We start from the raw sequence: 12,972 nt of genomic DNA on the forward strand, positions 1-12,972 counted from the left end.
TGCATTTTTTCCAGACTATATTATTCCTTGCTTTTACTTGGATGCCTGGATTGTTATTTGATGCCTTCATTGTGATTTGTGTGTTTCTCACACCGGGTGATGTTAATATTTAATGAATTTTAGACCAGCACAAAGAGAAGATTCGATGCATTYGATAATATAAGTACTCTCCTGTGGTAGTTGTCACTTAAGAAATTATTAGAGTAGATTTATTTTTCCTATGGCTGTTGCTTTAGAAGGGCYGTGGCTGCACTGTAATTAGAAAAGGGAAATGTAACCACTGATCACAGATACAGAAATTAGAAAAAGCCAGGTTACCAGAAGATTCAGTACATCTTTCCTATGGAAAAAAAAAAAAAACAAAACAAAACAAAGAGTTGGATGTGTGAAAACCTCTTCTGGAGTAGTGGATGATAGTATGTACCTCTACAGAATTATCTTTGTTTAAAATGCATGGAAATGTGAAAAAGACATTTCTCAGGGGAAAAAAAATAATCCAGGTTCCATGCATTATGTTTATATATTGCGCTTGTCATGTATTCTGTACAGCACGGAGAAAGTTTTGGACCTCATTTGTGTTTTTAGGGAATATAAAACCCTTTTAATGGTATCTAGATTATTCTATGTGCCTGTGCAGCTTCAACCTGTATAGATTTGAGGGTGGAATAAAAAAAGTAGGTTTCCTTTTCTGAGGGAGAGGGATTTTGCTAGTGATGTCTACAAGGTGATCGGTATCAGTTTTACATGGTCCCTCCCACAGGTGCAATTTCAGCTGTTTTAGGACTTTTGCTTTCTACCCTAAAGGTAGGTAAGAARTTGTGTTGGAAATGAGGTGTATGTATCTTGTATTTTAGAACAAAGGTGTAGACTTTCAGAAGTCTTGGCTTTTGGGTTTTACTCTCAAAATGAACTTACAAATCTAATTGTCTTGCTGAGAAGTAAAACATGTTTGAAGCAGTCCTGTATACGCCAGCCTGCCATGCAGCTGGTTTGCCATTACTTGTAAGAATTTTTGAAATTGCAGCTCATATGCAGCCCCAAATAAATAAAATAGGAACATATAGAAAGCATTTTTTTAGCTTCTTGTCAGATCAGTTTATTTCAGAGAGTGTTCACTTCCCCAAATGAAACATCACAGTTTKAAAGAAATCGATTTGTAAAACAAGCTCGGGAAGATCTGTCACACAAAAGCCTCCTGTCACACGCCACAAGTGTCATTCCGTCCAGACCCCGCGCCTATTTGTGAGCGCAAAGCTGGGTGTCAGTGATTTCTGTCGCTGAAATTGCCCGTGTTTACACCTGGGCTAGCAAAGCGCGGAGCTGCCGATGGCAAGTGTTAAGGAGGAGCTGCAGAGGCTTCACCGGGGAGCGGCGGGCCGAGGGAGCCGCTCGGCGGGCCGGGCTCGGGGAGGGGCAGCGCGGCCCCGGGAGCTGCTCCCCAGGCCGAGCCCAGACTGTGCCGAGCCCGGGGCGCCCCGAGGGGGAGAGGCAGCCCCGGAGCTGCTGGGGAGGGCTGCAGGGAGCCTTTTCGGGGAGCAGCGGCCCGGGGGAGCGCCCGGCTGTGCGGGAGAGGGAAGCGAGAGGAGCTCGGCGGTGCCGGCCGGGCGGGCAGCCGGGAAGCGGAGCCCCGCCGCGGAGTTCCCGGAGGACAGCCTCCGGTCCCTCGCTCCCTCTCTTCATTCCTTCYTTCCTTCGYTTCTTCCTTCTCCCCGCTCGCTGGCAGCCGGCAAAACCTGCCCGAAGCACGAAGGGGACCCACACAAGGCGGGGACGAGTCCGGCGCAGGCAGCCGGCGCCGCCGCGCTCTGCCCAGGTACCCCGGCCCTGTCCGACGATCCACATTTCCTCCCCTGCTACTCCTCTTTTACCTTTTCCTCCTCTTCTTTCCTCCTCTTCTCCTCGATCCGCTCCCTTTCCCCCGCCCCTCCCGCCGAGCGGCCGCGGGCGCAGCCCCCCGACGCCGCTGCCGGGCCGGGCGGTGCTCGGCGGGGCCGGGAGGGAGTGGCCGGGCATCTCCCGGCAGGGAAACGGGGTCTGGGGCTGGCAGCCTGTCTGTGCGTGTGTGCGCCGGGGGGGAGGGAGGCATGGGGGCCGGGGGGTGCCGGAGGAGGGACTATGGGGAGAGGAAGGTATAAGAAGGGATGCGGGCAGGGGAGGGGGGTGATGGAAAGAGGGGGTGCGGGGCCGAGGGGCAGGCGCTGACAGCTGCTTTGCCCGCACCCACAGTCCCCTCCCCCGGTGCCGCCGTGGGGTGGGACTCCCCGGCGGGCCGCGGTCTCCCGTCCCGCTCCCCACCCCCCCGCCGCTGCCCGGCGCCGGGGGTCGGTGCTGGGGCGGGCGCGCCGGGGGTGGGCGGGCTCCTTCGCCCGACGGCGCGTCCCGGACGCTGCCCCGCAGCCGGCGGGTGGSCAGGGGAACCCCCGGGACGATGCCGCGGCTCGGCTGGGGCTGGCCGGCGGCTCCGCGGCTCTCCCCGGCCTCCGCCGCCGTCCTGCTGGGCGTCCTGTGCCTGCCCGGGGCGCCGGCCTCCTCCCTGCTCACAGGTACGGCGGGGACGCGGGCGCGGGGCCACCTGTGCCGGGTGGCATTGCGCGGGAAGGGCAGCCCGAGGTGTAACCGCGTGGGTTGGGGCAGGTGAGCGCAGTAGSCGTGCTTCTCTCCCCACCAAAATGGCTTTTCGTGTTCTTTTTCTCCCCGTTCTCCCTGCCTCCCCTCGAGGGTTTTATTTTCCTGAGATCTGGGGCATGGAGAGAAACGCTGAATCAAATTCTAACGCAAGCGAGGAGCCATTAGACTTGGGGAGTGATTCCAACATGACAGAATACCGGCTAATCAGCACTAGGGCCGTAAAGGGTTTTTTTTTAATTTGATTCCGTTTGACAGTCAGCCTGCTAATTTTGACTCGTTTGCCAAGTGGTTGCTGTGCATTAAAAGGATGCTTGGTTTAGGGTTTGTGCTGCGTTCGTGGTCCAAGTCCTCAGAGTGCAGTGGACAGCTTTCTGCTGATTTCAGCGAGCTCTGGATCTATCGTTATAGACGTATCCTGCTTTGCATGGAGTACTCGTTATTCTCCACACGTCATCTGAGAGAAGAAAAAGCGTCCTTCTTTACTATAACTGGGGCACAAAGAAAGTCTAGGTTTGTGCGGCAATAAAAGGCCACTCATTTCCCTGTTCTCTTTAGAATCTTACAGAAGCAGTGAACATCCTTGCCTGCTTAAATGGGGCAAATTAAGGCAGGGTTTAAAACCGAGGGCTAGGAACGGAGCAAGGGTTAAACGTGAGTGTGACGAGGACAGTTTCCAAAACTGTGAAATGAAGGGTGAAAACTGTTAGGGTGAAATGAAATATGCTAGTATTTTAAAATTTTTATTTCTTTTTCAGGATCGGTTGCAAAATGTGAAAATGAAGGGGAAATTCTGCAGATACCTTTTATCACAGACAACCCTTGTATAGTGTGTATTTGCCTGGTAAGTTTGTATTTCAGCTAGTAAGAACATTCAGAGGTGTACTAAATGTAACTGCACAGAGCGGGCAATATTTCACATAATCAAATCTTGGGTGACTCTGTTGCCTTTATGTAACACAAGGTTATCTCAGAGCTGAGCTAATGGAARGTAACCCAATACATGATCTGGCAATCATTTCTTTGACTTTAAAACCCAGGCCCAAAGTTGTACAGGACTTTATTTCATGACGGTGTGAAACCACATTTACCATGTGAATTTGGGGGGAGAACTGCTTTCACAGAGTTGGGGGTGCACCCAGAAGTGCAAAAGACCTAAAGTAGCCCAGCAAAGGGAAGGAAGGGTAAGGTTTGGAAATACTGCTGCTGCTGCTTTGAGCTCCCACATGCTCCCTGTCACAGTTGCAGTGGGTGAGGAGCTCCACGAGGGTGCCAGGTGAAGGAGCAACGTGACTGTGTGCTGTGATAACGTGATGGTGAAAGCACGAGGGATGCTTTTGTCAGAGGGCTTTGCCTGCCATGCTGGGAATTCAGTGGTTAACAATGGTGCTAGCTGATAAACATTTCGGGGAGAAACATTCCACTTCCTTGCAGTTCTGCTTCGGAGTTCAGCATTTTTGGGAGCAGTTCAGTTGGACAAGCCAAGGCTTTGGAGTTACTGTAAAACAGTCATTCTAAATAAAACKTCCTATGATATTTTTAAAAGAAAGCCATAAACCTTAATTTGCTGTTGAATGCAAAGTATAGACTAGAAAGCTCTATGTTTTACGTTTTGGAATTTACAGAGTAGCTGAATGGACAGAATGTGTTCTACTTTAGGATTGAAATATCAACACACCCCCTCCCCATCACATTATTACTATTATTATTATTATTAGTAGTAGTAGTAGTAGTAGTAGTAGTAATAGTAGTAGTAGTAGTAGTAGTCTATAAAAGATGTGAAGAATTGTTTCAGACTGCCTTTTAGAAGGCAGTTTTGGCAACTGTAGGACCAAGATCATCTTGAGCCCCTCGAGGCTGATACCTGTCACTGCACTGAGTTCAGTAGATTTTAAGTGAGACTCATTGATAATGTGTTAGGTAATATTGATAAAGAATATTACATTATTGATTTCTTCTGAGTAGAGTCAGATGGGAAAAAGAGGAGCATGGGATGTGGCGAGTAAAGAAATCAAAGCGAAAGCAAAAAAAAAGAGACGAAGCTGTGTTTTATCATGGATCACCTTCCCAAATATGTCTGCCACCACTTTTGCTAATGGAAGCTGGTGTTAACCAGTGAGGAAGCAATTTATCTGTGAAGGAGCAGAAGTTCAGTCTTGGGCATCAGGGCAATAATGCATGAGGGTAAAACACTTGTATTTATAGATCTCTCTAGACCTTGGCTTTATTAAATCAATGAGCACCCTTTTAGTGCACGAGCATGAAGAACTGCAAAAAGCATTGGATGTAAGAACTCTAAATCCCTGTGGTTTGCRGGGCTTACTTTAGTGAAATGGCAACTGAGGGCATTTGGCTCCCTTCTGTGCCAGGAGAACACTACATTTTATTAAGTGTACAGATGCCTAGTGARTTACTGCAGTTACCTGCCCTGGCTACACTCTGTTTTATTTCTGCCAAAGGATAAAGCAATCTCTGTTTCTTGAGCTGGAAGCTGGGAGACTTGGTAGAGGAGAAGGAAACCAGTCTGGACATACTGGCTTTGATGCAGTGCAGCATCCAAAGCATTGACTTACTGGACAGCCCWTTGCTGAAATCTTTGCTTAGGCCTGCCTCAAGGGAAAAGATCAATTTTAAAAGGTCTGGGGAGAGCAGAAGCAAAAGAAACAATGTGGTGATTTGTGACCGGGAGGGAAGAGAAAACCAGATTGCCTTACATTCAACTAGAAATATTGATTGTTTAATAACAATTCAGCRAGGAACTTTCCCTGGAAGAGTGATCATACTCTTCAAGGGCAAACCTGATGGATGTTCATACTGTAAGAAGTGAGCAATTAAAAAGAGAGCTTGATCAGCTGTTRTAGAAAGGAAGCAATTGCTCTGTAGCAGAGGACAGAAAATACAACAGAGGGCACCTGTATTAAAAAACACCAGTAAAGTGAGTCACTGATACTRTGGATTGGATTATGGCATGTGGTGGTGATGCATTTCTGTGACTGCAGGCTGCCATAAATAACAACACAAGTTATGGAAATCTGAGCAGGTCTGGGATGAAGAGGAATRTCTAAATGACTCTGGATGCCCCATCCCTGGCAGTGTSTGAGGYGAGGTTGGATGGGGTCCTGAACAACCTGATCTAGTGGGTGRCATCCCTGTCCATGGTGGGCGRTTTGGAACCAGGACATCTTTAGGGTCCTTCTTAATCCAAACCATTCCATGATTCTGTGACCTCCCTTCCAGGACTTTKCCCATCTCACAAATGAGAGGACACAGAATTGAAATGCAGGAACTGAAGGATCAAGTGTTTGATGGAACTTTGCAGACTGCCCTGTGGAGCATGCAGATGCAAAGAGAGAGGCAGCATAAGCAAGATGATCTCTGGCTTTCTCTTGACAGGCTAAATAATTTTGGAGAGTAAAGCAACAGGAGGAACAAATGTGGTAAAAATTGGAAACTCATGAATTATGAGTATGCAATAATGAAGCAAAGACTGCAAAGAGCAATTACAAAATCAATTCCTTTTACACCACTGGAAACTCTTGGTAGGAAGACCAAAACCAAAACTTGTCTTTTCTCATTGATTAGCGGAGACAGGGTGGACTGATCTTCATGGTAGGAACGTGAGGAGAAACAATGCAGATGGAGCACAGACTGGGGAACACAGACTGCTTTGGTGGAAACTTCTAGCTCCTGTTGTAGAGTTTCACKGATAGCAGAAGCCCCCAAATCTTGAATACAAGAGGGATGCTGGTGGGGATCTCTTAAAGGTAGCCAAGTTGACCTATCAAACCAGATTGGTTCATTCYTGAGCATCTGCTCTAACCTGTGGAAGGAGAAGTTGTGGTGGTAGGGGAGTTCACACACAACGTCGTGTGCTGGAGGTGTCATACATGGTGTGTAGGAAGCCATTCGCTGCTGAAGTGTAGACAATGCTTTCTAATAAAAAGGCACTGTACCCACAATGAGRTAGCTCTGCTTTGGGTGTCCCTTACTTGTCAAAATGAAATGTGTTGGAGTGTGTGGAACTGATCTGATGCTTGTCTTTAACATAATGCAACAGGTAAGACCAGGAGTGTGTAGGTGTATGTGTACATATACACTGTAGTGCTCTGCGTGCTGGAACTACCAGCCTGAATAAGCCACTAGAGCTAAAATCTCGAGTTCCCTAATTTGTAATTTATATGTCTCTACTTAATGTTCTTAATAATGCCATAAAAATGGTAATTTTTAATATTTCAAAGACRATAGTTTCAGTGTGAGCTTTTACAGTTACCACACTTTAGCAATGGTATAAATGGTATGAGTGAATTTGATCCTCAAAGAACTTGTCATTAATTACAGCTGACTGCAAGAAACGGCCATTTTATTTTTGTCCTTTTAGAGAAAAACATCAAAGTCAAAGAACAGAATGTGGTTTATCCACAAGGAATTTCTTCTAGGACTGTGATGAAAGCTCAGGTCTCCTAACTCCTGGTCTAATGGTTTGACTACAAAGACGTCCCTTTTCACTTCATGCACTTCCACTTTACAAGTGGATGTGGGTGATCCAGTCGCAATCTGAACATACTCATTTTCTTTCGTGTGTCTCTGACATTGGGCAGGCTGCACAAACGCCAGGTTTTTGTTTTGTCAGCTCTTCTGAGCTTTTTCTGAGGCATGGATGGGCAAAAACCAAATTAAAGCTGTCTTTGTGATCCAGAGGTTTGGGGAAGTAYGCTTTATGACTTGCTGTTGCTCTCTGCAAAATGCTGTTGAAGCCAATGTGCTTCAGTGTTCTGCCCCCTTCCACATCTCCTGGCTCTGCATCTCCAAGGAGATGAACCATCTCTGGAAAGCTAACGTCCCACCTTGCTTTCTATAGGATTTGAGATACTGGAAAAGGGCAAAGAAGGCTGAAGGCAGCTGAAAGTACCTGCTTTCAAATGCTTTCACCTTACATGCCGTTAAACACAGACACTGGAGAAAGTACTTAGAGCTGATGGTTAAAACAGACACACACAGGAGGTGCAGTGGAAAATTGTTCTTCTGATTGTGCCATGGCTGAGCATCCCATTGCAACTCTGTTTATAGCTGAGGACTTTTCTGATGAAAGGATGAGAAAYGCTCTCAGCTGCAGCAAGTTCTGTGTCTTGATGATGAAGGTAAACACTGAGAGGAAATGCTGGATGTGATGGGCAGTAAGACAACCAACCGTATGAAGAGAAAATGTCAAAAAAAGAGAAACTTATTTTAGATAATGGTATGGCCCCTGACAGTACMAAAAACAAGTTTGAGAACATATGATTGTGACATTATGTTATGCTTTATGGYCAATAGTAAAAGTTTCTTATGTGCTGCTGGCTTCTGAAAATCAAAGTAGTGAAACTCTGGGTTATGAAGCTGACTAAAAAAAAATCTGTGTTTTAAAGAACTTGTCTGAATTGGCAGTGATGRTTATAGGTAAAAATACATAGTCTTGATGGTATTCATAATGGAGTTATATTGATTCACTTTGAGAAATTGATTCCAGTTATTAACTGCTCTAAGACTGCAAGCGATTATAGCTACACTGCCTAATGCACAAATTATCTTCTAAAATTATCCTCCCACATCTGTGGAATTTTTTTTTTTAATATCCATAGGAGCACTTTGCACATCCTGTGCAGTTTGAGGAGCCCAAACATATCGTGTATGACAATTTCAGATGTTTTTTAGATGTGAAAGTTTGCACTGAAGGTAGTGGAGGCATAAGTAAATTTCTGTTCATAGAACCAAACAAGACTTCATAAATATGAAAGTTGGGACTATTTGTATATTGAGGATTACAGAATGTTAGGGTAAAATGCTGTTACCAGACTACTGAGGGAATTTTTGATTAGATTTCTTTTATATGAGTGTCAGCATTTAAAACAGGCATGGAATATTTAAGTTTAGCTCTGGTACAAGTACGGTAAATGATCAAATACAGCAGAGTTTTTGTTGGTACAGCTTTTTGGCTGGAAGGTATCTAACACTCAAAATAGAAGTAGGCTCACAACTGATATTATGGCATTTGCTTTCAAGAAATACACGCTTCAACATACACGTGGAAAAGACATAAAAATGCTACAGTCCGTCGGAAATAGGTGAAACGAGAACCTGTGCATAATTACAGGGCGAGAATGTAAAAAGACCACAGAATTAACTTAGCCTGAGTTAAAGTTCTGAGTGTTGAGTTTTTTGGAGGTGAGATGAGCTCAGCAGTGACAACGATGACAGGTGGTGGTGCCAGTGGTGGTGTGGAGAGCCRTGTCATTTCATGCTCGTTTGTCATCGTCTCCACGGACCCTGAACACCTCGCCAGAAGCAAGCAGAGATCCAAGAATAATGTATCCATTGGCCAGTGGTGTATGTAGTTTCAAAATGAATGTACCAAAAATGCCAGCTGAAGGGGACAGGGTAGAAGCAAGGAACTGCAAGGAAATAGATAAGTATAGCTCTGGTAATGGTGACCTTGACATTGCAAGAGCTTTTAGCATTTTTTTGAAGAGAATTAATGATTTTAGGTTCTATGTGTTTTTTGCAGAGAGAAAAGGTCTTTTATTATCTTGTTTCTTTTTTTTTTTACTAACATACTTTAGAACAAAGTGGGTTGTGTCAAGAAACAGCTGATAAAAACCAGTAGTGATCTTGACAAACCACATCTAAACCAGAGCCATTTCCCCCACCTTTTCTCCTCCCCTCTTCCCTCATGCTTGTGCCTCAAACTTGCTAGTTGCACCTGAGGAGTGGTAATCATATGTCTCAACCTTTTATCACCTAAATCCAGACCAGAAGGAAGTAAATGTGAGCCAGAAAGGGTAACCAAGTGCTGGAAATCTGAGAAAAGTTTGGAGACAGGAGCTCAGGAAACTAGAAATCAGAGCTTTGATTGCCATAAGTTTTATTCAGCAGGAAACATCATTCTGTAGTTCATGTTTCCGCTTTTAAATCCAAATGAGCAGTGTAGAATTTGACCTTTGCTCATAAAAAAGTGATGTTAAATTTGTCATTATAAGACCTAGTGTTCTGCCTAGCTTGAACTAATAAACTGGTGAAACCAAGTGCAAGCAAACCAAAAAACAGAAGAAATGCCTTTGACATTCTTCCCCCTGCTCACAAACGCGCAGCCAAAGAGAAGGCCAAGCCTAAAAACCACGTCCTCATTGCAGAGTGAAGCAAAAAAGCTACTGGATATGCTGGGGTTCTTTACCTATAGCTTGGCTGCTTTCCGTGGCACAGTGCACAAGTTGAAAGCACGTAGCTAGCCTGACAGCAAGTGTTTGACACATGTTCAGTGAAGATGGCAGCKTTTTACTACATGAGGAATCAATTGTTGTTGCGTCAAGGTATAATGTGGCCCAGATGACTTTTAGTGRAGTAGTGCATATTAAAAAACAAGGGGAAAAAAAATCATCAAACAATTCTTTCATACCTATTTTATTTAATTTARTTTCAGCAGTTTGCATACATCGACTACAGAGTCTACCAAGACTGCATCTTCTTTCAATTTAAATATTCTTGGTCTTTATTACTGTATAATACAATCAGCTTTCTCTTCACCCACAAAAATAATAAACAGRGAGACAAAAAAGCCTATGATACAGTAGTGCACTGATAGTTTTCACCCCCATATTACTCCAAAAGAGAATGTTTTTTTGATCGGTGCATGAAAGGTTCCTGAAACACAAACATACTCCAACACGATGAAAGTTTTATTAGCTTTTTTTCCAAYTGCAGATGTATATGCCATCTCTTAAATGAAAAAACCCAACACCCCCCACCCCAAAAAACAAACCTGGGAAACAAAAACCAGACATAACGCCATGTCTGGCGCAGCAGGGTGTCTCATATGTGCTTTGTCTTAGAAACTAAAGAAATGTATGTATGAATATGTGTGTATATATTTATGATGGAGGTCTTGCAAGAGAGAAGTGACTTGGATCAAGACCCAGAGCTGGTTAATTGCTTTGATAGGCTCTTCTGAAACACGATTCTGGTAGKGTCAGCTGCACTTATTCTTAATTCATGCAAAACACTGATAAGACTTTGACCTGTGTGAGAGTGAAACAAAAATTATCTATGGTAGGGGATGGTTACTCTGGCTTGATCCTTAAAGTTTCCATCAGCAGTTCTGAGGAATGTTCAAGTCAATCCCATGTACAGGTATGGCCACCATGGTCAAGTAGTACCATATGCAACATCTCATTTAATTTCCTCCTCTGAGGAATGAGCATGGATTGCGTAGCTGTTTGTTGTGTTTGTGCCATCTGTGCACCTTTTGAAGTTCACTTTCTGCACTTTGCTTCATATCTGACMGCTGCCTCAGACTGTGGCACATCCCTGCACAGGCAGTGGCTTTCAGGTCACTGTGTTTTGTCGTGACAATTAGAGTGGGGTTGTGTCACACAGTCATGTATAGCAGCTTACGGTGAAGCCTTTCTGGAAATCTGCAGCCTGGAAGAAGCTATTTCATGTTGTTCTCAGACACATGGGATAGTGAAGAGTTCACTACTTGCACATTTCTAACATAGTCAGCTGCACTGAGCAAATACACATATGCACACTGTGCTGAACTGATTATAGGTCTTGGCAAAACYCTCCTGGAAGAGAGCTGGTGGTGTGTCACTGTAACGATGATGAAGATCCAATCCATCAAGTATGAAAATGAGATTCTCTTYGGTGTAATTAAAGGATCAGATAACTCAAATACAAAAGAATATGTATAAATAATACATGGAAAAGTATGAAGGGCACAAAAATGCCATAAACTAAATGGAAAAATGTAATATAACTTGCAAATGTCTTTGGAATGTGCCTACAATAAGTGCAAAATGGATCAGTCTCAGTTGAGACACTTTTTTATTACCAATAAGAAAAACATTATTAAAGAGCTGGTCCAATATCAAAATGGCATTTTAAAAGCATACGGTTACCTGTATATAGTTTTTATTAGCTTTCAAGTTTCTTCCATTGAGTTGTTAATGGTCCTTTTAAGAATTATGGTCCTGTAAGTGAATGGCTCACAGTGTCAGTACTTCTGCTGTTCTGCTTTGTGCTGCTGTGTAAAAATAGATATTTTTTCTCCACCAAATATCTGGTTTTATTTCCCCATCATGTTTTAATAGAAAATTTTGAGGGAAGAAAGGTATTAAACAACAACCAAAAAAATGAAATGAAAGTTCAACCTTTTTATATTGAGCTTATGGTCAAATAAAAGGCCATTGTGAAGAAAAAACCCAATATTACATAAAAGCTTTTACCTGTATTACTACTACTAAAATGACTATCATACTGGTACTTGCTTATAGTGTACCTAGTAACTGCTATGATTACTTCCTCCAAGGCTWCATGGACTTTTCATTTTAGGCATTAAGCTGCAGCTAAAAAATTCCTAGTTTGACTGTCTGATCAAGCTCTGTGCAGTGTTTTGCGTCCAGCTGAATCAAGTGCTGAGCTCAGGGTCCAAGTACAGCATGGATCTCTTTCCTTGTCATCCTCAGAAGCTGACTTTGTGTGCTGACACCTGAATTTCATGGGTTTTTTTTTCCATTTTGCCCCGGTGTCTAGAATCCACTTGCTCGAGGTAGTTGTCCATAATCAGATGTTAAAGTGTCCATCACCTCACTGAGAAAATAACATGTCCTCATGTATTGTCTATGATTYGCATCCTTTTTACTTGTTTGGTCATCCATTCTACACATCAAACTCCTGGCTGTAGTTTTCATTTTCTGTATTGTATCCCAGATTTTTCAGAGGGAAGCATTGTACGTGTGTGCTGGGTAGTGCTATGGCAAAAGGGAGTAATGTGAAAGAGCATCAGAGTCAAGGTACATTTGTTCTTGTGAGCCCTAAGAATGGGAATGTGATAAAATACCATTTAGAGGAATGTTGCCAAAGACCTGATGTTTTCCCCAGCAAATTGCTGCCTATTTTTTGAGTCCCTGTTTTAAGTAAACCTTCACATGGAGCTTCAGTATTAGAGGTTGAATCAGGCTGTCTTTAACTCTGCCTTAGAGCTCTGCCTGGCTGTGCTGCATTTTGCTCCAGAGCTGCTCTCGTTCACACAGGGCAATCCATCCCCTGTAGCAATCCAGCCTTAGGGATGTGTGAACCTCAGCCTGCAGTGCTGAAACTCCCCTTAAGACTCGAGAGGATGAAGATTGCCTTCTCTATGTCCCACTGAAAACCAGGTGTAGCTCAGCCCTGGGCAGCTCAGGTGTGCTCAGGTAACCTCAGGCTCCACTGGGGTTGTTGGCTGCAGGTTGAGCTGCCCCTGTCCCCAGACAGCCAAGCATGGCTCGTCTCCTCTGACTGCTCATAGGCTGGAAGTCTATGTGTTTTGGATTGTGG

General features: G+C 44.2%; 1 protein-coding gene across 3 annotated transcripts in view; it reads left to right on the forward strand.

The window, feature by feature from the left end:
- The first annotated feature begins 1,156 nt into the window (after positions 1 to 1,156).
- The window catches only part of BMPER (BMP binding endothelial regulator), a 149,552-nt gene continuing 137,736 nt past the window's right edge, over positions 1,157 to 12,972 (forward strand). Inside the window, exons 1-2 of one of the 3 annotated variants that reach the window (XM_057367721.1) lie at positions 1,157 to 1,813; positions 3,384 to 3,469. In XM_057367721.1, the coding sequence (XP_057223704.1) occupies positions 1,327 to 1,813; positions 3,384 to 3,469 (573 nt within the window). In that variant the 5' untranslated portion in view covers positions 1,157 to 1,326. Of the gene's footprint in view, positions 1,814 to 2,173; positions 2,544 to 3,383; positions 3,470 to 12,972 lie in introns of those variants that run through there. The other 2 variants (XM_057367720.1, XM_057367722.1) reach the window with 2 other exon arrangements.

Source organism: Malurus melanocephalus, unplaced genomic scaffold, assembly GCF_030028575.1.
Source record: "Malurus melanocephalus ecotype Western Australia unplaced genomic scaffold, MMel_1.1 scaffold_83, whole genome shotgun sequence".
NCBI lineage: Eukaryota > Metazoa > Chordata > Aves > Passeriformes > Maluridae > Malurus > Malurus melanocephalus.